Source organism: Tilletiaria anomala (assembly GCF_000711695.1).
Source record: "Tilletiaria anomala UBC 951 chromosome Unknown K437scaffold_43, whole genome shotgun sequence".
NCBI classification, from domain to species: domain Eukaryota; kingdom Fungi; phylum Basidiomycota; class Exobasidiomycetes; order Georgefischeriales; family Tilletiariaceae; genus Tilletiaria; species Tilletiaria anomala.
The window spans coordinates 62648-85504 of NW_013546979.1; the positions used below are offsets into that span (position 1 = coordinate 62648).

General features: G+C 55.8%; 10 protein-coding genes across 10 annotated transcripts; 6 read left to right on the forward strand and 4 right to left on the reverse strand.

Annotated features, from left to right (window-relative positions):
• Nucleotides 1-1646: 1646 nt before the first annotated feature.
• On the forward strand, nucleotides 1647-3715 carry K437DRAFT_268467 (alpha/beta-hydrolase; the record flags this gene model as incomplete). The annotated part of the gene is made up of 6 exons (XM_013387692.1): nucleotides 1647-1874; nucleotides 1976-2174; nucleotides 2313-2438; nucleotides 2516-2643; nucleotides 2718-2744; nucleotides 2825-3715. 6 exons carry the CDS (start codon nucleotides 1647-1649, stop codon nucleotides 3713-3715), a joined length of 1599 nt encoding a protein of 532 aa, XP_013243146.1.
• A 347-nt stretch (nucleotides 3716-4062) lies between these two features.
• On the forward strand, nucleotides 4063-5494 carry K437DRAFT_256631 (FAD dependent oxidoreductase; the record flags this gene model as incomplete). The annotated part of the gene is made up of 3 exons (XM_013387693.1): nucleotides 4063-4383; nucleotides 4456-5239; nucleotides 5311-5494. The coding sequence occupies 3 exons, from the start codon at nucleotides 4063-4065 to the stop codon at nucleotides 5418-5420; spliced, it is 1215 nt and encodes a 404-aa protein (XP_013243147.1). The 3' UTR covers nucleotides 5421-5494.
• On the reverse strand, nucleotides 5420-6637 carry K437DRAFT_256632 (Sm-like ribonucleoprotein). Its single transcript, XM_013387694.1, has 3 exons — nucleotides 6541-6637; nucleotides 5907-5983; nucleotides 5420-5820 (listed from the first exon to the last, which is right to left on the reverse strand). The coding sequence occupies exons 1-3, from the start codon at nucleotides 6552-6554 to the stop codon at nucleotides 5561-5563; spliced, it is 351 nt and encodes a 116-aa protein (XP_013243148.1). The 5' UTR covers nucleotides 6555-6637; the 3' UTR covers nucleotides 5420-5560.
• Nucleotides 6638-8140: 1503 nt separating this feature from the next.
• Nucleotides 8141-9380, forward strand: K437DRAFT_256635 (putative RPL10-60S large subunit ribosomal protein L10). Its single transcript, XM_013387695.1, has 4 exons — nucleotides 8141-8216; nucleotides 8293-8331; nucleotides 8738-9082; nucleotides 9149-9380. Exons 1-4 carry the CDS (start codon nucleotides 8166-8168, stop codon nucleotides 9374-9376), a joined length of 663 nt encoding a protein of 220 aa, XP_013243149.1. The 5' UTR covers nucleotides 8141-8165; the 3' UTR covers nucleotides 9377-9380.
• Nucleotides 9381-9759: 379 nt separating this feature from the next.
• Nucleotides 9760-11072, forward strand: K437DRAFT_256637 (uncharacterized protein; the record flags this gene model as incomplete). The annotated part of the gene is made up of 2 exons (XM_013387696.1): nucleotides 9760-9868; nucleotides 10022-11072. Exon 2 carries the CDS (start codon nucleotides 10231-10233, stop codon nucleotides 11068-11070), a length of 840 nt encoding a protein of 279 aa, XP_013243150.1. The 5' UTR covers nucleotides 9760-9868; nucleotides 10022-10230.
• An 11-nt stretch (nucleotides 11073-11083) lies between these two features.
• On the reverse strand, nucleotides 11084-12240 carry K437DRAFT_235944 (uncharacterized protein). Its single transcript, XM_013387697.1, has 2 exons — nucleotides 11445-12240; nucleotides 11084-11371 (listed from the first exon to the last, which is right to left on the reverse strand). Exons 1-2 carry the CDS (start codon nucleotides 12153-12155, stop codon nucleotides 11132-11134), a joined length of 951 nt encoding a protein of 316 aa, XP_013243151.1. The 5' UTR covers nucleotides 12156-12240; the 3' UTR covers nucleotides 11084-11131.
• A 346-nt stretch (nucleotides 12241-12586) lies between these two features.
• K437DRAFT_256639 (uncharacterized protein) lies at nucleotides 12587-15434 on the forward strand. The gene is made up of 4 exons (XM_013387698.1): nucleotides 12587-14047; nucleotides 14131-14191; nucleotides 14262-15107; nucleotides 15193-15434. Exons 1-4 carry the CDS (start codon nucleotides 12802-12804, stop codon nucleotides 15341-15343), a joined length of 2304 nt encoding a protein of 767 aa, XP_013243152.1. The 5' UTR covers nucleotides 12587-12801; the 3' UTR covers nucleotides 15344-15434.
• Nucleotides 15435-15441: 7 nt separating this feature from the next.
• K437DRAFT_268473 (putative 6-phosphogluconate dehydrogenase) lies at nucleotides 15442-16350 on the reverse strand (the record flags this gene model as incomplete). The annotated part of the gene is made up of 1 exon (XM_013387699.1): nucleotides 15442-16350. The coding sequence occupies one exon, from the start codon at nucleotides 16348-16350 to the stop codon at nucleotides 15442-15444; it is 909 nt and encodes a 302-aa protein (XP_013243153.1).
• A 933-nt stretch (nucleotides 16351-17283) lies between these two features.
• Nucleotides 17284-18432, forward strand: K437DRAFT_268474 (uncharacterized protein; the record flags this gene model as incomplete). The annotated part of the gene is made up of 1 exon (XM_013387700.1): nucleotides 17284-18432. The coding sequence occupies one exon, from the start codon at nucleotides 17284-17286 to the stop codon at nucleotides 18430-18432; it is 1149 nt and encodes a 382-aa protein (XP_013243154.1).
• Nucleotides 18433-18556: 124 nt separating this feature from the next.
• On the reverse strand, nucleotides 18557-20992 carry K437DRAFT_247237 (putative heat shock protein 80). Its single transcript, XM_013387701.1, has 2 exons — nucleotides 20836-20992; nucleotides 18557-20695 (listed from the first exon to the last, which is right to left on the reverse strand). Exons 1-2 carry the CDS (start codon nucleotides 20917-20919, stop codon nucleotides 18668-18670), a joined length of 2112 nt encoding a protein of 703 aa, XP_013243155.1. The 5' UTR covers nucleotides 20920-20992; the 3' UTR covers nucleotides 18557-18667.
• Between the last annotated feature and the right edge of the window lie 1865 nt (nucleotides 20993-22857).

The following is a 22857-nucleotide window of genomic DNA, read 5'->3' on the forward strand; positions in this document are numbered from 1 at the left end:
ACCACCGCAGCCGATAGGCAATGGAATTTCCACGACCAACTGTATCCTACATTTACCATATGCCCGGTTTAGTCCCCGCCATCTAGGAAGAGGCTTCCCGCCGTATGGCGTACGACGATGTTCATGGCGTGGAACACGCGGATATGACCCGGTTTGCCATTGGGCAGAGTAGAGCTTTGCCTCTGAGGAAATACAGCTACGTGCTGCCAAAGGAGTGATGCGAGGTATCTACAATTTCTCCTATGCAGTCCAATATTGCGTATGCATGTCATTTGCCAATCCGGTCGTCATGCTTCAAAGATTCATGCTTTGATTCTTCACCTTCATCCCCGCCGCCGCCGTCTTTGTCATCAGCCTCATCCAATGAACAGCCCTTCCGTCCAAATGGGCTGTCCTCTCGGTGAGCTCCATCAGCTTGTCCTTTCCATTGCCCATTCTGAATCGAGTACTGACTGACTTGCCAATCTGGTATTTTGGCGGCTAAGTTCTCTAAGATTTTGGGACCCCAGAGCTGAGAGCTGCAAGGTAGCAACGTTCTGCCCTCGGTGAGTCCTCCTTCGCTATTTTGGTGGCAGCAACATGAAGTGGCAGCTTATTATAGGCGCAGGACGTGGATGCACATACGCGTAGCTTTCGCAACCCTACATACATACACTATGATGACGCTCTCACAAGGCGCAACCGGAAGATGTAGCATGAAAGGCACAGCAGGGGGGGGGGCAGTCCACGGAGCAAAACTCAAATGCGGCCACACACCACACCGCACCTTCCCCATGTGGTACAACCTGACACACCCGCCGTGCCTTGATGCGTAGAGAGTGTTCTTATGCCCACTCTTCGCTAGCGCCGATCACACAGGAACAACAAGGCACCAATCAATCCTCAATTAAAAGAGAAAGACTATATGGTTGCTGGCTAGCAGCACTGAAAGAACCCAAGAAGCGCTATAACCTGCAGGCCATGTGATTTTGATTCTGTCGCCCTTCGCAATAATACAAGGGCTGCTGCCTGCTTGCGAGATAACCCAGCATTCTCTCAAGGGTTTTTGGGGGGGCTGCTGCGCTGCACAGTCGATAGACAGGGTGCTCGTGAGACTGCGATAAGAGCGACGCAAGCACTAGTTTGGCGTTCTGGCTGCCATGGAGACGTGACGCGTGGGTGGTCAATGTCCATCCATCGTCGTCCGTTGTCCCCTTTCATACTTCGGGGGAGACTGCAGAGGGTCATCGGCATCAGATGAGTAAACTGTAGCAGAGGACGACAGAGAGCCATTTTTATGAGAAGTCGTCCTCCACCATCCGGCATCCGTCCCTCGCCCATCGCCCATCGGTCACGCGGTCACGTCTCAGTTCGTTCCAGTGGGCTGTGAGTAGAGCCGAGCCGGCTGCACTTACTGGCCATCCCAACATCACCACATCACCTCTCTAGTGTTACATTCACTCTTCATACGCACCCTCTCTTCGCTGTTCCTTTCGCACCAGGGCACATCCGCGTGCACCCTATAAAATAGCGTGCCGTTCGTCTGCTTAAGCTAGCTTCGCCATCACCGCCTCTTTCCTTCTCCTCTTGCCGTCTGGTACGATCAGACTCTGTCTCGCTGCACCGCAACATCTGTTCCTCCTTCCCTTGCACATATCTTAATCAAAATGCACATCCTCAGCAACCTGCTCGTCGTCACCACTGCCGCCAGCGGGCTCGCCTTGACGGCCGCCGCGCCGTCTCACCCTCCGTATTCTGCTGCTTCGCGTCCGGGACCTCTGCAGCAACTATCGGCGCCATCGCCACCCTCTTCTTTGCATCTTGCATCTGCACCCGGCGCAGCTTCAAGTAGCGTCAATGGTGCACTATCTTTCAGCTCACCGCAGGCTAAACAGGTGCATACTTTCGGCGAAGAACGGGGTCTTGCGTATACTGCTTGGCTAGTCGGTCGGTCGCTGACCCTCTGCCTCATTGCATCCTCCCTTCTCGCGCCAAGTACTACGTTGGCAACAGCTACCCGACCGTCCCATTCCCCGTCCCCGAATCGTGGGCGGGATTGATGCCCATCTCGCAGGACTCGCAGTCATTGAAGCGCTTCTTCTTCTGGCTCTACCCAGCGCAAGACGAGTCGAATGATTTTGCCATCTGGCTCAACGGCGGTCCCGGGTGTAGCTCGCTCGAAGGGCTGTTGCAGGGTGCGTCCGGTGGCGAGAGTGTTCTCAGGAACATCGGCCTAAACAAACAAAACTCAGATTGATAGGTCACAGTATGGATAGAATTGGACGACTGATGACTCACAAGCCCTTTTCCTCTCATCATGTTCTACCGCTCAGAGAATGGGCCATTGAGTTTCGCTTGGAATGTCTCGGGCTTCCCGGACCAGCCTTACGTGCAACGCAACCCGTACAGCTGGACAAACCTGACCAACATGCTCTGGGTCGAGCAGCCCGTTTCAACAGGTACGCGTTGCGTCTGCTAATATCCGGGAACAGGGAAAGCTGACTGGTTGTATGCGCCGTGCGCACCCCCTGTACAGGCTTCGGGACCGGCACGCCGGACGCTAAGGATGAGAACGACGTGGCGGACGAGTTCTACGGCTTCTTGACCAACTTTATGGCCACTTTCCCTGAGCTTAAGGGCAAGAACCTCTACATCACGGGCGAGGTGAGCGGCTTTCGAAAATCGCTATGCCTTACAAGCAGGAGCTGACCTTCGCATTCACTTTTGATATTTTTCAGAGTTACGCTGGCAAGTACATACCTTACGTGAGTTTCAATAGGATGTGAAGCCTGCGTGCGTGCTCGTGATGCTCTGCTCACTACGCCTCGCCTGTGCACGGCCACAGATCGCTTCGAACATCTACGGCCGTAGCGCAGAAGAAAATGCCGCAAACGGCCTGAACCTCAAAGGCATCGCCATTAATGACCCGTCCTTTACCGGCAACTTTTTCGGCGAGGAGGCCGCCTCGATTGAGTTTGCCAAGCGCTGGCAAGACGACCTGCGTCTGTCCGACGGTTTCATCAAAGCCCTTGACGCCGACGCTGCCAAGCACAATTTTACCAATTTCGTCGAGAAGAACCTCGTCTACCCGCCGCCCAAGGACGGGATCCAAATCCCCAAGGCATACGCCGCTGATGACAACTACGATCCGTGGGGCACCATCTACGATCAGGCAACCCGGCTCAACAAGAACTTCAACGTCTACAATGTCGCCATGTCGTATTACACCAAAGACTCCCTCGGCTATCCGCCGGCCCAATACACCGCTTCCTCCAAGAACATCCTCAACGATATCCAGGGCTTCAAGGAGCTGATCCACGCACCGAACAAGACCTGGCTGGAGTGCACGGCAGGTCCTGTCTTCCCCACTGGCGACGCTTCGCCGGCACCGGACGTGTCCGTATTACCAGGTGTCATCGAAAAGAGCATGCGGACGGTCATCCAGCACGGCAGCCAGGACTTTATTCTGTTGAGCCAGGGCAGCCAGCTTGCAATCCAGAACATGACCTGGAATGGAGCGCGCGGGTTCCAGTCCAAGCCGAGCGCCACGCTTATCGTGAACGGCAAATCTGCTGGAACATACCATGCGGAACGTGGATTGACGTTCATTGAGGTCGAGGGCTCGGGCCATATGATCCCGCAAGATAGGCCGGCAACTGCGTTCAAGAACATGCAGTACTTGCTCGGTCAAATCGACCTCGATCAGCTGGGCAAGTCAGCGCAGGGGATTCTTTAATTAGAGACTATGCGTTGTTGGCATCATAGTTCCCGATGGTGGCTTATTCGCATGTATTGTACGCTTCGTCTAGAATGCGCTGTGCTATTTGCCCCATGCATCCTAGCGGTGGGGCCTGCAGCGCTTCGATCAAGAGCGGCACTTGTTGGGGTTCTTCAGCTATGAGGTAGAATGTTAAGGAACACAAATATTGATGAGAGAGATGACAAGCAGATCAGCCTGAGGCTCGAAGACTGCATCTGCCATATATCCTTTCGAGGTTTGTCACCATAAGAGACTGGCCGTGGCCGCCGCATGCCTGATTTTGTCGATCGCCTAGATCAGTTCCCAGTCCCCTGACTTCTCTTATGCTCGCACTCCGCACAAGCTGCAAAATGTTGGCGCCAACTCTCGCGACCCACACCGTCGTGATCGGTGGTGGCATTATCGGCTCCTCTTCGCTTTACTACTTGGCCAGACACCCCGGCCGACCGGCCGGGTCCACGATCACACTCATCGAAGCGTGCAACGAGGTGGCGCCTGGCGCTAGCGGCAAAGCTGGTGGCTTCCTGGCACTAGACTGGCACGGCATTGAAACGGCCAGCCTTGCTGAGCTGAGCTTCAAGCTGCACCGCGAGCTCGCGGACGCTGGTAACGGCAAGGAAAGGTGGGGGTATCGGGATGTCGAGGTGCATGCAACGTAATAATCTTCCATTGCAACTCCTTTGGCCTCTCTCTAACCTCTCTTGCGGCAACTACAGACACTTCAAGTCCACCTTGATACAACGAAGAGCCGCTCGAAATGCCCAAAGGAGCTCGATTGGGTCGACTCGAAAATTGTAACTTCGACAAGTAGCATGGGCGGCGGTGGGACAACGGCGCAAGTCACTCCAAAGCATTTGGTCCAGTACTTGGTTGAAGAAGCTTGCAAGCAACCCGGAGTGAGCGTGCGGCTTGGCACTCGCGCCACATCACTAGAGACGACATTCAATGGTGCCGTGAAAGCTTTAACTGTTACTGATTCTGTAGGGAAAGAGGAAAGCCTGCCGATCGATCGTCTGGTCGTCGCAGCTGGCCCCTGGACCGGCAAGCTATTGGCCCCGTCGTTGATCCCATGCCAATCGCCTTCACTGTCCGACTCACGCACCGCCAAGATCATCCGCAAAGCGCAGAGCATCGACGGCTCGCGCGCGCACTCAATCATCGTACGCGGTACCCGGCCTACGTCGAACCATTGTCTGTTTACCGAGATGCGCTATGGCCCTGGTGGCCGGAAAGCGGGTGCGCCCGAAGTATATGCGCGCAGTGATGACACGGTCTACGTCTGCGGCGGCTCGGACGACGTGCCGCTGCCGCTGTCCGCGGACGAGGTCTGCTATGACCCAAAGAAGACCAAGGAGCTAATCGAGCAGGCCCGCGTAATCAGCCCAGATGTTCTGGGAGCGGATGCGGCTGTCGTGGCAGAGCAGGCGTGCTATCTCCCATGCGGCAATGGTCCACCCGTCGTCGACGGCTCACCAGCGACCGGGCTCTATGTTGCAGCAGGTATGTATTGGTCTTGTGCGATCCTGAGTGTTGCTGAGATCGCCATCACTCTGTGCATGCCTCCTCTCCAGGACACACTTGCTGGGGTATCACGCTTGGCCCTGGTACTGGAAAAGTCATTGCCGAACTCATCTATGATGGCGAGGCAAAGTCTGCCGACATTCAACTACTGATGGTGTAGTTCATATCCGCGCTGATACCCGCACTACACGCACAGAGCGCATGTTTCACTCCCTAATCTTACACAATACTCAGTAGGCTTTGGCGCATCTTGGTGTCTGGCGCCGGTGCCGCGCTGTAAGGATCTCGCCCCCTAGTGCTTCACCTGCCCCGGCCCCGGCTGCGTCCACGCACTCGTCCCCGGCTCCTATCCGCCCGCCCTCTTGACGCAGGGTCCTTCCTCTTCCCCTTGGGCTTTGGCGCATCGTCGACGAGCAGCATGTCCAATGGCAATGAGTCTGGCAAGATCCAATAGCGTGTGTTGTTGCCGCGGATGGAAAGGGTGTCGAGCGATAGCGGTTCGCGGCCTTTGACTGTCATCTTGACCGTTTTCAGATGTGTGTTCATTTGAATGTCGACGCCTAGGAAGGATGAAGATTGGATAGCGGGTGCAGGCAAGCAGATCAGAATCTAAGAAGTTTGCTGAAAGGCAGCAGAGACAACGCACCTGTGACTGTCCCATGCACGACTGTCCCATTCTTGAGTTCAATTGTGACGGTCTCATTGTTGAGTTTCATCAAAAATCTGGCAACCAGGAGGTCAGTTGATCTGTCAACCTGCGACTGGAGTTTACACGAAAGGTCCACAGTTTGCGGTCCGCTTTCAAGTCATGCATCAGGGCAGCGCCATAATGGCACGCAAGATTGCTGCTGCTCAGCCAGCCTCAGCTTGAAGCTGAAGACGAGGGTGGACATTGGTGATCCATCTCTGGGTAAGTTCAGACGTCCAGTGCATCACACCTCTCGTGCACTTGATCATCTCCAGATCCTTCCTTTGTCGCCTCAGCCGACCATTCGAACCTCGTTGAAGCTCGGAGCGTCTAGAAGCCTCTTTCGCATTGAGTGCACTGGACCACGCACAATCAACTCGAGCCCGGTGTGGGGCTTTGGATAGAGCGATCCGCTTTACTGTGCTCAAGATCGCATCTATTCCCTTTGGCCACCTTCATCTTTGATGAGATGTATCCTTTCGTTTCTGCAGAGGTTCTACCCTAAGAAGGCCGCAAGCCGACACATGAAGGCTCCTCCCCAAAGCGTCCTAGCTCTGCCCAGTGTCATTGCCAACTTAGCTGAAGAACTTACCTGACGAGCTTCATGGCGACGAGTCTTGTGCTTTCTCCTTCAGATCAGTGCTTTGCCGTATGGGCGTTTTTTGATGGTCCTCTGCAAGTGCCCTACCTTGAAACTACTCAAATCATGCTTTGGATGTCAACGAAAGTACTCGACAAGAAGCTCTGCGCAATGTACACATTGAGATCTTGTCACGTGACCAAAGACGAAATAGTGTCGATTTCAACGAAAAGCAACTGTTGCGAGATCCATTGCTTTTATTCGCCACGACATCCTTACAACCCAGCGAGGCTACACATTACAGTCCATCATTTGCCTACGAGCTGGGGCTGCGTCGCGTGGTTGCAAGGAAAAGGCAATATGAGGGAAGCGCGAATTCTCTCTCGTCGCCACCTTTGTTACGATGATGAGCGGCAGGTTTTCTCGCGTCTATGGGTGCGCGCCATACATATATGTCTGCTTCGCAAACCTTTTGCTACATGATAAAACATTACAGAATGGTTATGTATCCCCCCTATTCCCTCTACCGACCCCCGTAGTACTAGATGACTATTGATTGAATTGCAGCTCGCTAAGGTATACCGACTCTACTCTCTGGCCACCTACAATGCGCACGTCAGGATGCATGGCAATGTCGCCGGCGTAACGAGCTGCGAAGCCATCTTGCACCATGTGACTGACGAATCAGCAGTGTGATAAGTGAGCCAACATGTGTAGATTCCGGCGCTGGATGATTCAGGGTTCGAATGCACAGCATGGCGCTTTGACGAAGGCGCCACAACCCGCTCCTGTAAGCCGCGTCACCCCAAGCACAAATGAGACCGAGCCCTGTCTGGGAGCACTGGGGGCCAACGCCGCTGCAAGAACTACAGAAATTCGAGCATTGCGAGGAGAGGCGGGGGAGCGCAAATTCTTCAAGAAACACCCGCGGACAATGTCTTTCGTAGGCCGAGGATGGGCGTGACTGCTGAAGGTCACGGTAGTACGTTGCAGAACTGCTCTTTCTTCACCATGACGCTTTCGTCAGACGCTGTTTCTCTGGTCGCCTTCCGCTTGCCGGGGCCCTCTACTCGGTGAAGCTACGATGGCAAGGGCCACTTGTCGGAAGCAGATGGTGTGGGTCATGCAAATCGCATGAATTGGAGGAAGGGATAACACATTATGCGAGCGCCAGCTGAGGACTGTTCGCCTCTAAGCCTCGGCGTGCATTTGGGCTTTCGATTGACAGATTCAAGTGCGCCCGCGCACGCTGCATCACGAAGGCGATTGTAAGTTTCGTGGTCAGAAGGGAAGCAATGGGGGTTGACCCCTACATGGTCGACTTCAACAACCTGGTTCATCTAGAGTCCAAAAGTGCTCTCTTACTAGCTCGCAGGAATTGTCTTGTGTCCGCAGTGGATGTGACGCGTATTGTAGGGTTGCGAATTATTCAGCCCGCGTACGTCCGAGGTTGCCTGACGCGTCTCTCGGACACTGATCCAGTGCTGCTTCCCAGAAAAACCCCCCTCCACCACACCGCCGACTGCGGTTTGCCCTTTATACAAGCATGTCTTCTGGCTCGCCTCTTCACATCCATCATACCTTGCTACCCTCGTCTCCAGACCAATTTCCAGCAACACCTAGGGAAAGTTGCCAAGATGGGTCGCCGTCCAGCCCGTTGCTACCGCTACTGCAAGAACAAGCCCTACGTGAGTAGCAGAAGCACACTTTATCGATTCATGACGAGCCGGCGGTGCTCATAAGTACTTATTGTCTCTCCTGCAGCCCAAGAGTAGGTACAACCGTGGTGTCCCTGACCCCAAGGTGAGCTTTTATTCAAGCCTGTCAATACTGTGGTCACAGTTGGTGGCCCAAACATGATTTAGAGGAAGCTGCAGTGGCTTCATTTGGCCAGGAAAAGAACGAAATTTATTGTAGAGACTTGTTGGCAGGGGGTTGGCAAAGGTGACCTTATCAAGAGCTCACGAGAGCCGGGGCGTGGGGCGGTTGGCCTTGGCAGAATACGAGAGCGTTGGGCCGCTGGCCATGCAAGTTGCCAGATGATAGGGTAATGTGCACGTTGGACAGTGAGGATGGCTCATGGGGAGGCAGTGCTGCTTCTGTCATGGGTTGGGGGAATAGCGTGGCATGCGGCTTCGCTGCATGTCCTCCGCGATATTGTCCGCACTTTAGAGCGGGACGCGACTGACTCGTTGGGCTGCGACTGCAGATTCGTATCTACGATCTTGGTCGTAAGAAGGCGTCAGTCGACGACTTCCCCTTCTGCTGCCACTTGGTCTGCGATGAGCACCAGCAAATCACTTCGGAAGCCCTCGAGGCCGCCCGTATTTGCGCCAACAAGTACATGACCAAGACTAGCGGCAAGGACTCTTTCCACATGCGTGTGCGCGTCCACCCCTTCCACGTCATTCGCATCAACAAGATGCTTTCATGCGCCGGAGCTGATAGGCTTCAAACGGGCATGCGTGGCGCATGGGGCAAGCCATACGACACTGTCGCACGTGTCGATATTGGCCAGGTTCTTCTGTCCATCCGCTCGCGTGACAGCAACAAGGTGAGCATTGCATATACAGATCAACTAATTTGCTTTCGAAGCTAACGCTTCACGTTCATTCTGCAGGCTACCGTCATGGAGGCTCTCCGCCGTGCCCGCTACAAGTTCGCTGGTCGCCAGAAGATCATTATTTCCAAGAAGTGGGGCTTCACCAACATGGACCGGACCCAGTTCGCAACGGCCAAGTCGGAGAACCGTATCCTCAAGGACGGTGCATACCTTCAGTACATCAACAACCGTGGCCCACTCGAGAAGAACCTTCGCCTCCAGGCCCGTATTGCTGCGCAGAAGTGAGCGGGAACGCTTCTGAGCCTCTTGTACCATTGCATTCTTCGCGTCTGCTTCTACAAGTGTACTAGATGTTCGGCACTGCTGTACGTGTAATGCTATTCTTGGACAGACCTACCCTCACATCATGTTATGCTTCTGCTGGCTGATGAATGTACACGAAGGCAATCGGTTAGATGCAGCGTCCGAGTGGCGCAGTAGCCATTACACAGGTTCGGTTGGACTGGCGTGCTATTGCGTCGGGCAAATCGTCTTGGGGGAATGCGTCGAGTCTGACTGCTAGCCGCCAGGACTGGACGCACGAAGGCGAGAAGCGACTTGTGGCGCAATTACCCCTACTCCTTGGTCAGCACTCCTTCGAATGGCAAATGCCTCCTTTGATTGAATACCTGGCTTGCGGTGCTATCGCGGATGCCATCCACTTTGTCCTTTCATTGTCTTGCCAACATGGACCCACGTCTTTGCCTCTGCACGAAGCTATAGATGTACACTTTGAATGTGAGCGAACGCCAGCGGTTTCCAGGTTGCACTGAGCGGAGCCGAACCTTCACTATTCTCTATATTCACTATTCACTATTCACTATATTCACTGTTCACTATTCACTATTCACTACTGATCAGCCCTCCTGCTTCACACACTTTACAATTTAGATATCCTCACACTCACTGCAACGCCAACGAGAGAAAAGCGCGCTTGGCAGCATGTCAGCTCTCGGTGCGCCAAAAGTCATCGTCGACGCCAGCGTCGTCCCACGCGTCGGAATTGGCTGCTTCGTCCAGGACGCGAGAGGGTTTGTCCTGATCGGAAAGCGGAACGGCAGTCATGGTAGCGGTACCTTGGTAAGTTGCTCAAGTCTGGTATGTGTGACTGTGCCGGAACCTCAAAGCCTCGCGATTCCTTCGGGCGCGCTCGACCACCCGCATGGCAGGCGTTACCTGGCGGTCACCTAGAATTACATGAGAGTTTCGAGGAATGCGCTGCCCGTGAAGTCCTCGAGGAGACGGGCATCAGGCTCGAAGATGATAGTTTTGGGGTCCGTTCGTCGCTTCAAGGAGCTGCCACGTTACCAGTCCCAGAATTCAACACGAACAATAGCTTGAACCCAACTTCCTCCGCGGCCGTATCCCCCTCACCGGCTCAACGATGCGGTGTCAGAGTCCTCGGGGCAGTTAACTCGGTCAACATGCGCGACGCTCATGAAGATGCCTCTACGCCTCCCCGGCACTATGTGACGATTTTTTGCTCAGGCCGAGCACATGCAGATACACAAAAGGCTCTCAATCTCGAGCCGACCAAGTGTCTCGGCTGGCAGTGGGTGCCGTGGCGATGGCTGCATGGCGCGGCGCTGGCGCAGAACGAGGCTCGACGCATGCAAGACCACCTGACGGCACAAGGGTGTGCGCTTCCCGTATCAGCTGAAAAGATGTTGCTGGCGCAAAGGATTGGCGAAAGCATAAGTGCGACGGGCCAACAAGCTCTTGACGAAGTTATGCGTCTCCCGCGCGCAGCCGCCTCGAGCGTCGCAATGGCTGCCATCGATGCTGATGCGTCGAACAGGACGGGTCCCAGGACAGAGGAGGAGGTGGCTGCTTGGAAAGAAGCGGATGAGTTCGCTGCGTCTGCGGCGCTGTTTGAACCCATTGTAAATTGCTTTCTCCAACTACCCGAATTATGGGCGATAGGTCCCCATAGATGGTAAAGGTCAAAGGATGTCACTCATGTCATGGGTGCGTGTGTATATGCGTATGGGTCAATGTACATCACTCGTCGCCAACCCACTGCTCGGCGAGAGGGCCTGCGTACGCCACGTACGGCACCCGCTCGAGCATCGGCGCGTTGGCCGCTGCTGCTGACCCGCACACCCAGAACCAGCCTACGGCGCCCATGCCGACGATAATCGATAGACTGTACCACCCGAGCCAGCTGCGCAAGACCCAGAGAAGCAGGATGAGAGCAACACCGCAGATGCCGGACTGGTAGGCGTGGAAGCGGGCAAGGTCCTGCATTGTGGAGGGCAAGTTCGTAAATCAGCATCGCGATCAGCGCGAGGTGCGCGAACGAAGATTTTCTCACATTTTCCGTCTCCCATATGAGTATCGCGACGGAAGTGAAGGGCGGGAACGCCCACGCAGCCATGGAGAGGTTGCTGATGCTCCACCCTTGACTTGTCGCGTAGCTATGGTGGTCTGGGATGATGCCAGCACCAGAAGATGCCAGTTGCGATGATTGTATTGACCCTGCTGCCCCGCCACCTCCCGCAGCAGCATTACGCGCAAGAGCTGCTGAACCCCACGCCGGTAGAGGACTCTGGTAGCTTGCGCTGCGCCCGATTCCCTGCTGCTGCGCGGCATGCTGCAAGTGCTGCTGGGCACTGTGCGCAAAGGTTCCTGAGGGCCGCCCTGGCCCCGATGCGAAGCTTGGGCCCTGCTTCTGCTGCTGCATACTATCACTCCCAAAGGACTGCTCTGCTGCGTTCGCGTCGAAAACCACTGGGCCGCCTCTTGCAGTTGCGGCTGTAGTTGAAGATGATGCAGGCGCAGAAGAACCTGCCTGATACGAGTCGATCGCATACCGCGAATCTATATCGTCGTCGTCGTCGTCGTCGTCATCGAAAGAAAGCCGATGATCGGAGACCGTGGCTGCGTGTGTCTGTTTCTTTCCTGTCCCTACTTCATGGCTTGAGTTTCCCTTTGGGTTACTCTGTGTCCACGACGCAGGCGCACCAGGAGCATCAGACGCCGCTGCCGTCCGCGAGCCGGCGGATGACGCAGCCGTTGCGGCCATCTTTCTTTCTGTGACTCTCTCCGCTGACGCTCCTTTCTCACGAGCCTATGAATGTCAGAAGCCCTGCTCTCTGGCTTGCTCTTTATGTATTGTTGTTCAGTGCGAGAAGTGCGCAGAGGATCCGCCCAATGTCATGCTGGCTTTAGGCTGTCTGCTGTGCGCCGACTAAGTTGGAGTGTCTGAGCTCATCCAGTCAGTGTACCTAGTACTAGTCAGTAGTTTCACTATCACAACACAACCCTAACGTAGATGTGAGCGTATGTGTTACACTTTCCTCCGCTGCCCTGTTTCGGCTTTGCATTCGGGCCGGTTCATACAGTTTCTCTCTCGTGGCTACACTCGCGGTCACACTTGGCCCCGCAACTCAGAAGCGCAACCAGAACACAACCATGATAACCCCCAAAGCTCTACTCTTCCAGTCCTACGAGTCTGTCAGCCCCTCCGCCCCCCCCCGAGCAGTAGGACTGTGGGAGGCAGACTGCACCCACCTGCCAGCTGAGTCCTTTAGTCTCGTATTGCTTATGGCCAAGAAGAAAGAAGCCATTCTTACTGGTGCAAGCGCACGGTGTTACCGTTGGCGCACTGGCTGCAGCGTGCCGTATCCTCGTCGGAAGCCAGCCCGTCTCATCTGGGGGTACTGGCCACGATGCCACCTGCGACAGGAGTGAGAGCCGCCAGGGCAAGTGCTCACCGTACCGATGCGATCCTTGCAGCGCTTCGTCCAGTACTCGGCCCAGCATCCAAGGCTTACCTGCTCGGCTACCTTGTCGAAGCCATCCCAGCCATTCTCAAACATGTGCTGCTGTTCATCAACTCGCACATTCGGCGTCTTTCGAGGGAGGCCAAGCGCCTAAATGAGGCACGCGAGCTGGAGCTCGAGTGGCAGCAGCAGAAAGAAGAGAACCAGCAGGAGGCCGGAGGCAGCGCAAGCGACAGCAGCAAACGGGCAAGGATCGCGTCCGAAACGCAAGCAGCAATCGCCGCGGGGAAACAGGCGACACTTGATACTGTCAGATCAGTCTTGCATGACATGCCTGTCCTGCTGCGGGCGATCGTTCAAAATTTAATTTCTTCAGCGACGTCTCTACGCGGGATGGCAGTCTGCTCGATGCTCACCATTGTGCTGTGGAAACTTGTAGAGGCAACTCTCAAAAATACACTCGAGCGCTTGCAAGGAGCAGGCTCCAAGGACCATGCAGTCAAGCAAAGCTCCAGATCTGTCGCTATCTGCTTTGCCGCATCTGCCGTCGCATCAGCCTCCTCTCTTACCCTGCTTCAATCAGCCTCTTCAGGTTCCGGCGCTCCCTCTGATACCGGTCGAGACGCACGGCGTTTCATGCGCACCTCGCCAAATAGCAGCGTATCCAAGACGCTCAAGGGCCTAATAGCAACACCTCTGGCACCAGGCGGGCACTTTCTCGCTCGATTAACAACCCTGAGCCTCCCAGAAACACCTGTCACTCCACCGGATCCTGATAGCCAGCTGCTACATGGCGGCTGCCCCAGCAGCCCCATTTCCTCCTTCCGCATGGGTTCCGGCTCGCTGCAAGAGAAAGGTGAACTAATTGCACGCATAAACTCCCCTGGCACCGAGGCGAACAGCAGGAGCAGGCCCAAGCGAAAGGCGACGCCCAGCCCGACGATCGACTTCACACTTTTTGCGCTCGTCAGAGGACTGGACACTTTCGTGCGGGTCTTGTTGTTCCTGCTTGCGGGTGGCGCTGCTGCTTCTGGTGCTGACTCGCAGACAGCCGGTGTCCGAAAGATACTGAGGGTGAGCGGGAAGGGGAAAGCCGACTCTGGGACAAATGCGCTGCTTGCGCGCATGTCGAGGAAAGTCGGGAACCTGGTCGTGAATCAAGTTGAAGGGTTGATTTTCGTGGTCTGCTGCGGTGAGTGATTAGACAGGGGGAGAAGCCTGGCTGTATGCGAACGTACTGATTGATTCTCGTGTCACTTTGCCCGTACCGTGTAGCCGAAATTATGTTCTCGTGGTTTTACTATCCCGAACGATTACCGCCAACTTACAATAAATGGTGAGGAGGCAATAGCATCGTCAGTGATATTGTCGGAATCCTTGTGCTCACAGTTGTACTGCAATCCTAGGATTACGAACCTTGCCGCGATGGACCAGCGCCTGCTGACAATTCTGCGCTGCAGGCGATTCAGCAAACCATACTACTGGTGCTACGGTGACCCCAACGTATCGCCGGCCGGCATCGACCTATGTTCCTCGCTGTCCGAATCGCTTGGCCACCCATACCAGTGGGGCGACGTCACGCGCCTGCCCTCGACGTCAGCGGAGGCAAAGCGGATGCTCCAGGCAGCGCATGCCAAGAACAAGCAAATTGCAGAAACCGAGGGCAAAGAGTTCTCGAATCTCAGTTGCGCTGAACAGGACGCCGGCTACATCCTCGCTGGTGCCAAGGGTCCCAGAGGACGCGGCGAGATGGGCGGCATACCCTGTGAAATCGTTCACTGTGGCGTTGGGGGTGCCTCTTGCTTGGCCAACGCGGGCCTACGCTGGTTCAGGGGTTGGAAGGCCAGCATGGCGATCTACGTCCCGGTACACTTGCTCCCACGCTTACTTTTTGGGCACAAGCTCTTCCTGCAAAAGCCTCTGGCGAGCATCCTCAAAGTCGCACTGGGCAGCGCGCGCAGCGCCGCGTTCCTCGCCACATTCATCGCGCTCAGCTGGTTCCCTGTTTGCGTCGGGCGCACCCTTGTCCTACCAAAGCTTTTCCCGAACATCTCGCACAACTTTTGGGACGGAGGCCTGGGGCCTGCCATGGGATCTTGGGCCTGCGGCTTCTCCGTCTTCATCGAAGAGAAGCGCAAACGCGCTGAGATGGCGCTGTACGTCGCCCCGAGAGCGCTGTTCGCCATCACCGAGAGCTTGCGTCCTGGGTGGATCAGCGACGGTCAGAATAAGAGTGCTAGGGTCGCAGAGAGGTGGGTCTGTTGCCTCTTCTACCGTCGACTTTTGTGATCATCTTATACTAACAGTGCACTTCATGCTTTCCGGCTCATGGCCCAGGATCATCTTTGGCCTCAGCGCCGGCTTGGTCATCACTACCGCCAAGTATCGCCCTGGCTTGCTCCGGGGTATCCCGAGCATCCTTGCTTGGGTCCTCAAAGAACCAGGGCAAAAGAAAGTCAGGATCAACGCCCTGCGGGGCGGTGGTTGAAGAAAGTAGCAAACAAGACACATCAACGGGCGATTCCCCTTTGTTATTTTTAGAATCCGCGCAACTCGCATTTGCATTTCGTTTGATTGTACATCTACCTATTTGCGATAGGCAGTGGCTCCGCGCAAGCCGTTGAGCATGTCGTAAACACGGATCAACTGGGAGTCGTCCAGCAAGCCCTCGCCGCGGCCTTGAGACGAGTTAATGATCTGCAACGCCTGCGCGGTGAGCGGCAGCGCGGCTCCAACTTCCCGCGCGGCATTGACGACGATGCCGGCATCCTTCGCGATGATGTTCACCGCGGACTTGATCTCTGGCTCCTCCTGCAGCATGCGCTTGCCGCGGTTCTCCAGGAACCAGCTCTGTGCTGCCGAGCCTGACATCAGCTCCAGTGCCACCTTTGGGTCGATCCCGCTGGCCTTGGCGAATGACAGCGCTTCGGCCGCTGCAACGAGATGGACAGCGCAGAGCACTTGGTTGACCGCTTTCATCGACTGCCCCGCGGAACAGTTCTCCCCGACGTGGAACAAATTGGTGCCCATCAGTCGCAGCAGCGGTTCGACGTCGTCGTAGACGCTCTTCTTTGCGGAGGCCATCAGGGTTAGCGAGCCGGCATTGGCGCCGACGGCACCGCCGGAGACAGGACAGTCGACGTATTTGCGCCCCTTGGCTTCGACCTCTTTCCCTAGAGCTGCCGAAGTGGCGGGGGAGATGGTGCTCATGAGCAGAACCGTGCCATTCTCCTTGAGACTCTCCAGTGCGCCGTCTTGGAAGAGCACCTGCCGAGCTTGCGCGTCGTTGATCACCATCAAAACCAAGTAGTCAGCGCCTTGCGCTGCTTCACGCGTCGATTTGCTCGCTTTGGCGCCGTGCGGAACGATGGCCTGCATTGCTTCGTCCCGGATGTCGAACACGGTCAGCGGTGTGCCAGACTTGGCAATGTTGATCGCCATGCCGGCTCCCATGGCGCCTAGGCCGACGAAGCAAACGGACTTGCTGAGTGCCATCTTGTGGTAGATCAATGTTATTTTGGAGGCACGCTCGGCTGAGATCAGACTTTGAGGGAGCGAATCGCGAGTATGGCCGTCGCTGCTTGGGTGACGGACAGGGTGTTTGACGGCGCACCAAAGGCTTGGAGGGAGTTGAGCTCAATCACAAAATCCGACTCGTCGAATGGGAGAACGTGATGTCGTGCGGGGGAGGTGCAGGTAAGCGTGGATCCCATCGTATATATATATATATATATTGTAATATGTATATCGTCCAAAGCGGAAGCCTCCAAGCTCGACCTTGCCCCGGGCCAAGGACGCCCAGTATGACAGGCAGGAAATGCCAACGCCGGTGACCGCCAAACAGCCGACAAGGTGAAGATGCTTTAGACGATGACCGTGGGGCGAAACAGAAGACGTGGGGGGACGTGTGTGCGGGGCGAAGGATCGAAGGGCACAGGGCGAGTGTGTGTCGGCAAAACCGTTTCTCCGAAGCCTTTCGATCCGCTCGGCTGACGTCCGTACTGTCGGATGGTCACCATTGTGCTCACGTCCCTTCCTTCTTGCCTCCCATCGTTCTCTATTTCGATTCTTCACTTCTGCGCAACTTTGTGTCTGAGCATGGATTAGAGAAACAAAAGATGGGCGCGTGTACTGCATTCTAACTGACTCCCGAGAAACGGCCGCGCACGGTAAAGCTCGGGCCAACAGACGTCATTTTTCAGCTTGCAAAGAACTTTGGTCAGAGCTGCATGTGCCGGGTTGGCTTGTCTTCTGCTGCTTCCCAGCCTGGCTTACCCAGTCTCCAAATACGGGGGTTACTCGAGACTGAATGCGCAGATTCACTAACCGCTGATGATGATGTGTATTTCTCTGCCTTTATGTCCACCATGACTTTGAACTGCTGCGCTCGAGGGAAGCAAGCTCCGTTTGGGTGTCAAAGACTTCACCATGATGATGCTCAAAGCACTCTTAGCCCTGCAAAATCTCTCCATCTCATCTCCCAGAAAGCGCAAGGCAGCTCGCCTTACTGACCTTCCTACCACCGTGATCACCAGCATCGCTCTGAAGCTCAACATTGTCGACCTTGCACGGCTTCGTCTGGTGTGCAAGAATTTCGACGAGGATATTCAGCGGTCTACCATTTTGTACCTCAAGGCGAGGTTTCCACAGCATTCTGGCCACTGCGATGTATCATCTAGCTGGAAGAGCGCCTGGCTTGCGCTTGCGCAGCTTCAGCTAGGTGCTCGTGATGTCGACACTATCAGAACAGTCGACGCCAAGGAGAAAGCTATCAGCCGACAGCAGCTGCACCATAAGCGGTTCGAAAAGAGCTTCCCCATTGGCTCAAAGATCTTTGGACCGTGCGCAACGTGCAATACTGTCTGCTGCGCCGATTGTGGCAGGACAACTATCCAAGCCGAGGCTCATGATTGGGACGCAAGCCTCTCGTCGCTGAAAAAGGCGCTCAAAGAGCATGCGATCGCCAAGCACGTCGACCGCATGCTTTGCGACAACTGCATCGTGAAGCCCAACTATGCGACTCTCACGGCGGCCGATGCGCAGTCCCTCTACGGGATTCCCCGCGGCATACTTGAAGAAGCGTGTCTGCCGGACACGATCGTCGTCACCCATGTAGAGCCGCGTGAAGACACTCCGCTACGCTGGCGTCAGGGTGAACGTCAGGGTCATGGTACAGCTCAGGGTACTCGCACAGACGATCATCCCCGCTCTCACATGGCAGATGTGGTGCATGTTACATCCGAGTACCTTCACTGCGAGGTCGCCGCCCTCGCGTCCGATTTGCAAGGCAAGAAGGTCCCGATCACACTCGATTGCCGTGAATCGTTCATCGCCTCACGCATGCGCCGCAGCGGCTATGGCGAACACACTGGGCACATCCTGCCAAGACCTCCTCCCTCTTGCCAAACTGCGTCCTCTGCAAGGCCAGTCCCAGCTGCGACAAATGGTGGCGGCGACGGCGAACAAGATGAAGCGCTCGCCATCGCCGAGGCACTAGCGTTCGGCACACCTGACGAGGGCCCCTGGCTGCTAGCGGGCTATGATGCGAACGCGGCAACTGATTCTTCGCGTTTGTGATGCGTGTGTCGACTTGATTGATGGAAGCACATATGCTGGCGCTCGAAGGAGATCGCCTACGCTGCGACATCAAGCCGTGCCAGGGCTTGCTCAAAGCTGATCCAGACGCGTGGAAATGTATGCCGAGCCAAAGAAACAAACTATCGAATCCAGAATGAAATCGAGAACAAAGGTAGGAAGGTACTCTCTACATGCGTTTTAAGTATCATCAACTTGCGCCAACCGAACCATGCACCTAGTCGATCGACTCCATGGCGCTCTCGCCGGCGATCTCCTCAACAGCGTCCTTGTTGTTGGTGTCCTCGACGGCGTCGAGGCCAGTGTCGTCGATGGAGAGGCCGAGCGAGATGAGCTTGAAGAGCCTGTTGGCAAAGTCTTGCGGCGTCTCGAGGCTGAAGCCGGATGTGAGCAGAGCAGTCTCATACAGGAGCCAGGTGAGGTCCTTGACGGTCGCGTCGTTCTTGTCTGCGCCGCTCTTTACCTGGAGCTCCTTGATGATGGCGTTCCTGGGGTTGAGCTCAAAGGTCTTCTTGGACGCCATGTACTGTGACATGCTTGTGTCGCGCAGCGCCTGTGCCTTCATGATGCGCTCCATGTTGGACGACCAGCCAAACTGACCCGTGACGAGTGCGCATGGCGAGCCGACGAGGCGGTTGGTGATCACGACCTTCTCGACCTTGTCTCCGAGGATGTCCTTGACGTTCTTGCAAAGCTCCTCGAAAGCCTTGGCCTCCTCCTCGCGCTGCTTCTTCTCCTCCTCGGTCTCCTCGAGTTCGAGCCCCTCCTTGGAGACGCAGACGAGCTTCTTGCCCTCGAACTCCTTCAGCTGCGTCACGGCGTACTCGTCGATCGGGTCAACCATCAGTAGGACCTCGAAGCCCTTCTTCTTGAGTGCCTCAAGGAACGGCGAGTCGCGCACGCTCTGCAGGCTCTCGCCGGTGAGGTAGTAGATGTTCTTCTGCACCTCGGGCATGCGTGTAATGTAGTCCTTCAGCGACGTCATGTCGTCGCCATTCTTGGTCGACGAGAAGCGCAGGAACTCCGCGAGCTTGGCACGGTTCGTCGAGTCCTCGTGGATGCCGAGCTTGAGGTTCTTGCCGAAGGCCTCGTAGAACTTCTTGAAGTTGTCCTCGTCGTCCTGGATCTCGCCGATCATCTCGAGCACCTTCTTGACGATGTTCTTGCGGATCACCTTCAGGATCTTGTTCTGCTGCAGCGTCTCACGCGAGATGTTCAGTGGCAGGTCCTCCGAGTCAACAATGCCCTTAACAAAGCCGAGCCACTCGGGGATGATGTCCTCGCAGTCGTCCATGATGAAGACGCGGCGGACGTAGAGCTTGATGTTGTTGCGCTTCTTCTTGGTCTCGAACATGTCAAACGGCGCACGCTTGGGCACGAAGAGCAGCGCCTTGAACTCCAGCTGACCCTCGACGGAGAAGTGCTTGACCGCCAGGTGGTCCTCCCAGTCGTTGGTGAGCGACTTGTAGAACGCACCGTACTCATCGTTGGTGATGTTCTTCGGGTCGCGCGTCCAGAGCGGCTTGGTCTTGTTGAGCTCCTCGTTCTCGGTGGTAGTCTCCTTGACCTTCTTCTTCTCCTTCTTCTTCTTGCTCTCCTCGTCGTCCACCTCCTCGATCTTGGGCTTCTTCTCATCACCCTCGTCCGCCTCCTCCTCCTCTTCCTCCTCGACCTCCTTCTCGACCTCCTTGGTGACGACGAGCTGGATGGGGTACGAAATGAACTCAGAGTGCTTCTTGACGATCTCCTTGATCTTGCGCTCCTCGAGGTACTCCAACTGGTCCTCCTTCATGTACAGGCGCAGCTCGGTGCCGCGGCCGATCGATGGGTTGACCGTGTCCTGTGTGATGGTGAAGGTACCGCCGGCGGCGCTCTCCCAGATGTACTGCTCGTCGTCGTTGTTCTTGGTGATGATCTGCACCTTTTCCGCGACAAGGTAGGCCGAGTAGAAGCCGACGCCAAACTGGCCAATCATGGAGATGTCTGCGCCCGAGGAGAGGGCCTCCATGAAAGCCTTAGTGCCGGACTTGGCGATTGTGCCGATGTTGTTGACCAGGTCTGCCTTGGTCATACCAATACCGGTGTCACGGATGGAGAGGATCTTGTTCTCCTTGTCCGGGGTAATGCGAATGTACAGGTCCTTCTCCGTCTCCAGCACCGATGGGTCGGTCAGCGCCGCATACCGGACCTTGTCGAGTGCGTCTGATGCATTGGAGATGAGCTCACGAAGGAAGATCTCCTTGTTCTATATTCCAAATGGACAAGTGGCGAGGATGGGGGTTGTCAGTATGGCACGTCCCTATGACGAGGCGAGCAGCGAACCGTGCAGATGGATAATCGTCGGTTGCATGCTCGCGTCTGCACCGAATGGGGAAAGGTACTCACGCTGTAAAAGGTGTTGATGATAAGGTCCAAGAGCTGGGAAATGTCGGCGGCAAAGCCGAACGTCTCACTGTTCGCTGCAGACATGGTTGCTAGAAAGTAAAAGGGCTGCTGCGGAGTGGTCTGCTCTCTGTCGTTCACAGCCTGTTGCTTTCTTGCTCAGAGTGGGAAATACTTCGAAGAGCTTGGAGAGAAGCCGTCCTATTCACGAAAGGTAGGGAGAGTGCGAAGTATTATTATACATACGACCTGAGCTGCAATAAGAAGAAGTTGATACTGCGTTCCTCTCTCCCGCCCGTATGATGAAATCGAGTCTCGCTGGTGGAAGCTCGCCGAAGGTCACGACTCGATTTTTGGAGCCTTCCACCAACTTCCATGTTCCGCCCTCGCACATTTCGGCCGAGAGTGTACCCTGACCGAATGGCCGATGTGGCTTCGTTCAAACTAGGGTGCTTGACCTTAGAGCCAGCGCAGAAGCGCATCCGCAAGGGCAGGCAGGTTTGCGATGAGCCTTCAATACGTAGCTGCTGGTGGCCGACAGCGCCACAAAGCGTCACAGCCATCCAACGTGGAAGCAGGTTGCTTGGCTCATCCACCAGTTTTCCTTACCTCACCCCTTCCCCCACGTTGTGCCATCAGGAGGAGAGGATGAGGAGCCTGGTGGCGAGAGCGGTAAACTGAGTCCTCTGTTTGGTGCTTAATGCGGGCATCGTCCTCGAGATTTTGACACATGGCGGGCACCCAACGCGGCAGGCGAAAGGCGCCGAGCCCGACGCGAAGAAATATGTATGGTACGTACTACATAGTAACATGCCAACCGCCAATAAAAGGCACCGTGGGTTTGAGACAGAGGAGCCGAGGAGCAGGCAGACGATCGGTGGTACATTAATCCATCCAATCTCTCACATTGCGAGAACAACCAACAGCAAGACCTATGGATGAGTGCGGTAGGCAGCCAGGAGCACAACATCTACGTCCAAATCTCGCGTTGCTCGACGTTTCATTTAATCACCTTTTGCATGTGTGGGAGAGCCTGGCACACAGCGTGCGAGGTGAGCAGGTGGCGCTTGGAGCTGGAGTGGGGGGTAGTATGCAAGCTTGCCTGTGACCTTTGAAAGGGTTAAGAGTTGCTATTGATTTTAAGCATGTCTTGTGTACATATGTATATGAATAGTCTGTGCCAGCCAGCAGTGCGACGAGCAGCCAGCGCGAAAGGGGAAGAAAGTCGCGGGCACAGACAGAGGAGAGCGAGAGAAGTGTGGTGGTGGATGCGCGCGCGGCAGATGAGCAGAAAGTCAGTCTCACTCCCGCGACCGCACACACCAGCCAACCCCATCCCATCCCCATCCATCCCATCATCCCCCTTGACCCTTGGCTTGCTCCCTCTGCGCTCGTCGACGCTGCATCCATCCACACACCCAATCTCTATTCACCAGCCAGCCGTCACGGGCGTGCCATCTTTCGGCGCGTCCTCCCCCATTGCTCCTACAAGCGCCCACCGCGCAGCCCTCCCCTGGAAGAAAGAGAGTTCCCTCTCTTTCCACAACGTAACAGGGCAATCCCAACGAAGCGCACATCACAGCACAGCAGAACAGCCAGAGGAGAGGCGAACGCACGAGCGTGTGCAGACCCCGAAGGAAGTGCACACAGAAAGAGGGAGGAGAGGGGTACACAGTCATCTTCATCCACATACAGCTACCCTGTGTGGCAATAGCATGTCTGTGATCTACCAACACCGCTCCCTCGTACCCATCACTGCCTCTTCATCCGCACCAGCAACGGCGGCAGTACCATCTTCCACATCGTCATCACCATCATCAGCAGCAGCGGCGGCGGCAACACCAGGAGCAGCTCCCAAGCAGGACAGGACCGGCCCCATTTGTTCTTCCTCCTCGTCTAACCCTCACACCATTGCCGGCGGCGGTCCAGGCAGTGCAACAATAGCGTCGTCAGCAGCGTCAAACTCTGGCTCTGCTGTAGGGAGAGGAGGAATTGGTGTAGGAGCGCTGCATTACAGTGACCTCC

Bases quoted from the DNA above. Each gene is read 5' to 3' on its own strand.
- K437DRAFT_256639 (XM_013387698.1), top strand. From the start codon at position 12,802: ATGCCACCTGCGACAGGAGTGAGAGCCGCCAGGGCAAGTGCTCACCGT. The intron at 14,192-14,261 runs GTGAGGAGGCAA...CTGCAATCCTAG, and splicing joins CCGCCAACTTACAATAAATG to GATTACGAACCTTGCCGCGA. The intron at 15,108-15,192 runs GTGGGTCTGTTG...CTCATGGCCCAG, and splicing joins AGTGCTAGGGTCGCAGAGAG to GATCATCTTTGGCCTCAGCG.
- K437DRAFT_247237 (XM_013387701.1), bottom strand. From the start codon at position 20,919: ATGTCTGCAGCGAACAGTGAGACGTTCGGCTTTGCCGCCGACATTTCC. The intron at 20,696-20,835 runs GTGAGTACCTTT...TTTGGAATATAG, and splicing joins TCATCAACACCTTTTACAGC to AACAAGGAGATCTTCCTTCG.
- K437DRAFT_235944 (XM_013387697.1), bottom strand. From the start codon at position 12,155: ATGGCCGCAACGGCTGCGTCATCCGCCGGCTCGCGGACGGCAGCGGCG. The intron at 11,372-11,444 runs GTGAGAAAATCT...TCCACAATGCAG, and splicing joins TCATATGGGAGACGGAAAAT to GACCTTGCCCGCTTCCACGC.
- K437DRAFT_256635 (XM_013387695.1), top strand. From the start codon at position 8,166: ATGGGTCGCCGTCCAGCCCGTTGCTACCGCTACTGCAAGAACAAGCCC. The intron at 8,217-8,292 runs GTGAGTAGCAGA...TCTCTCCTGCAG, and splicing joins ACTGCAAGAACAAGCCCTAC to CCCAAGAGTAGGTACAACCG. The intron at 8,332-8,737 runs GTGAGCTTTTAT...CTGCGACTGCAG, and splicing joins GTGGTGTCCCTGACCCCAAG to ATTCGTATCTACGATCTTGG.
- K437DRAFT_256632 (XM_013387694.1), bottom strand. The intron at 5,821-5,906 runs GTGCGTTGTCTC...CATCCTTCCTAG, and splicing joins CGTGCATGGGACAGTCACAG to GCGTCGACATTCAAATGAAC.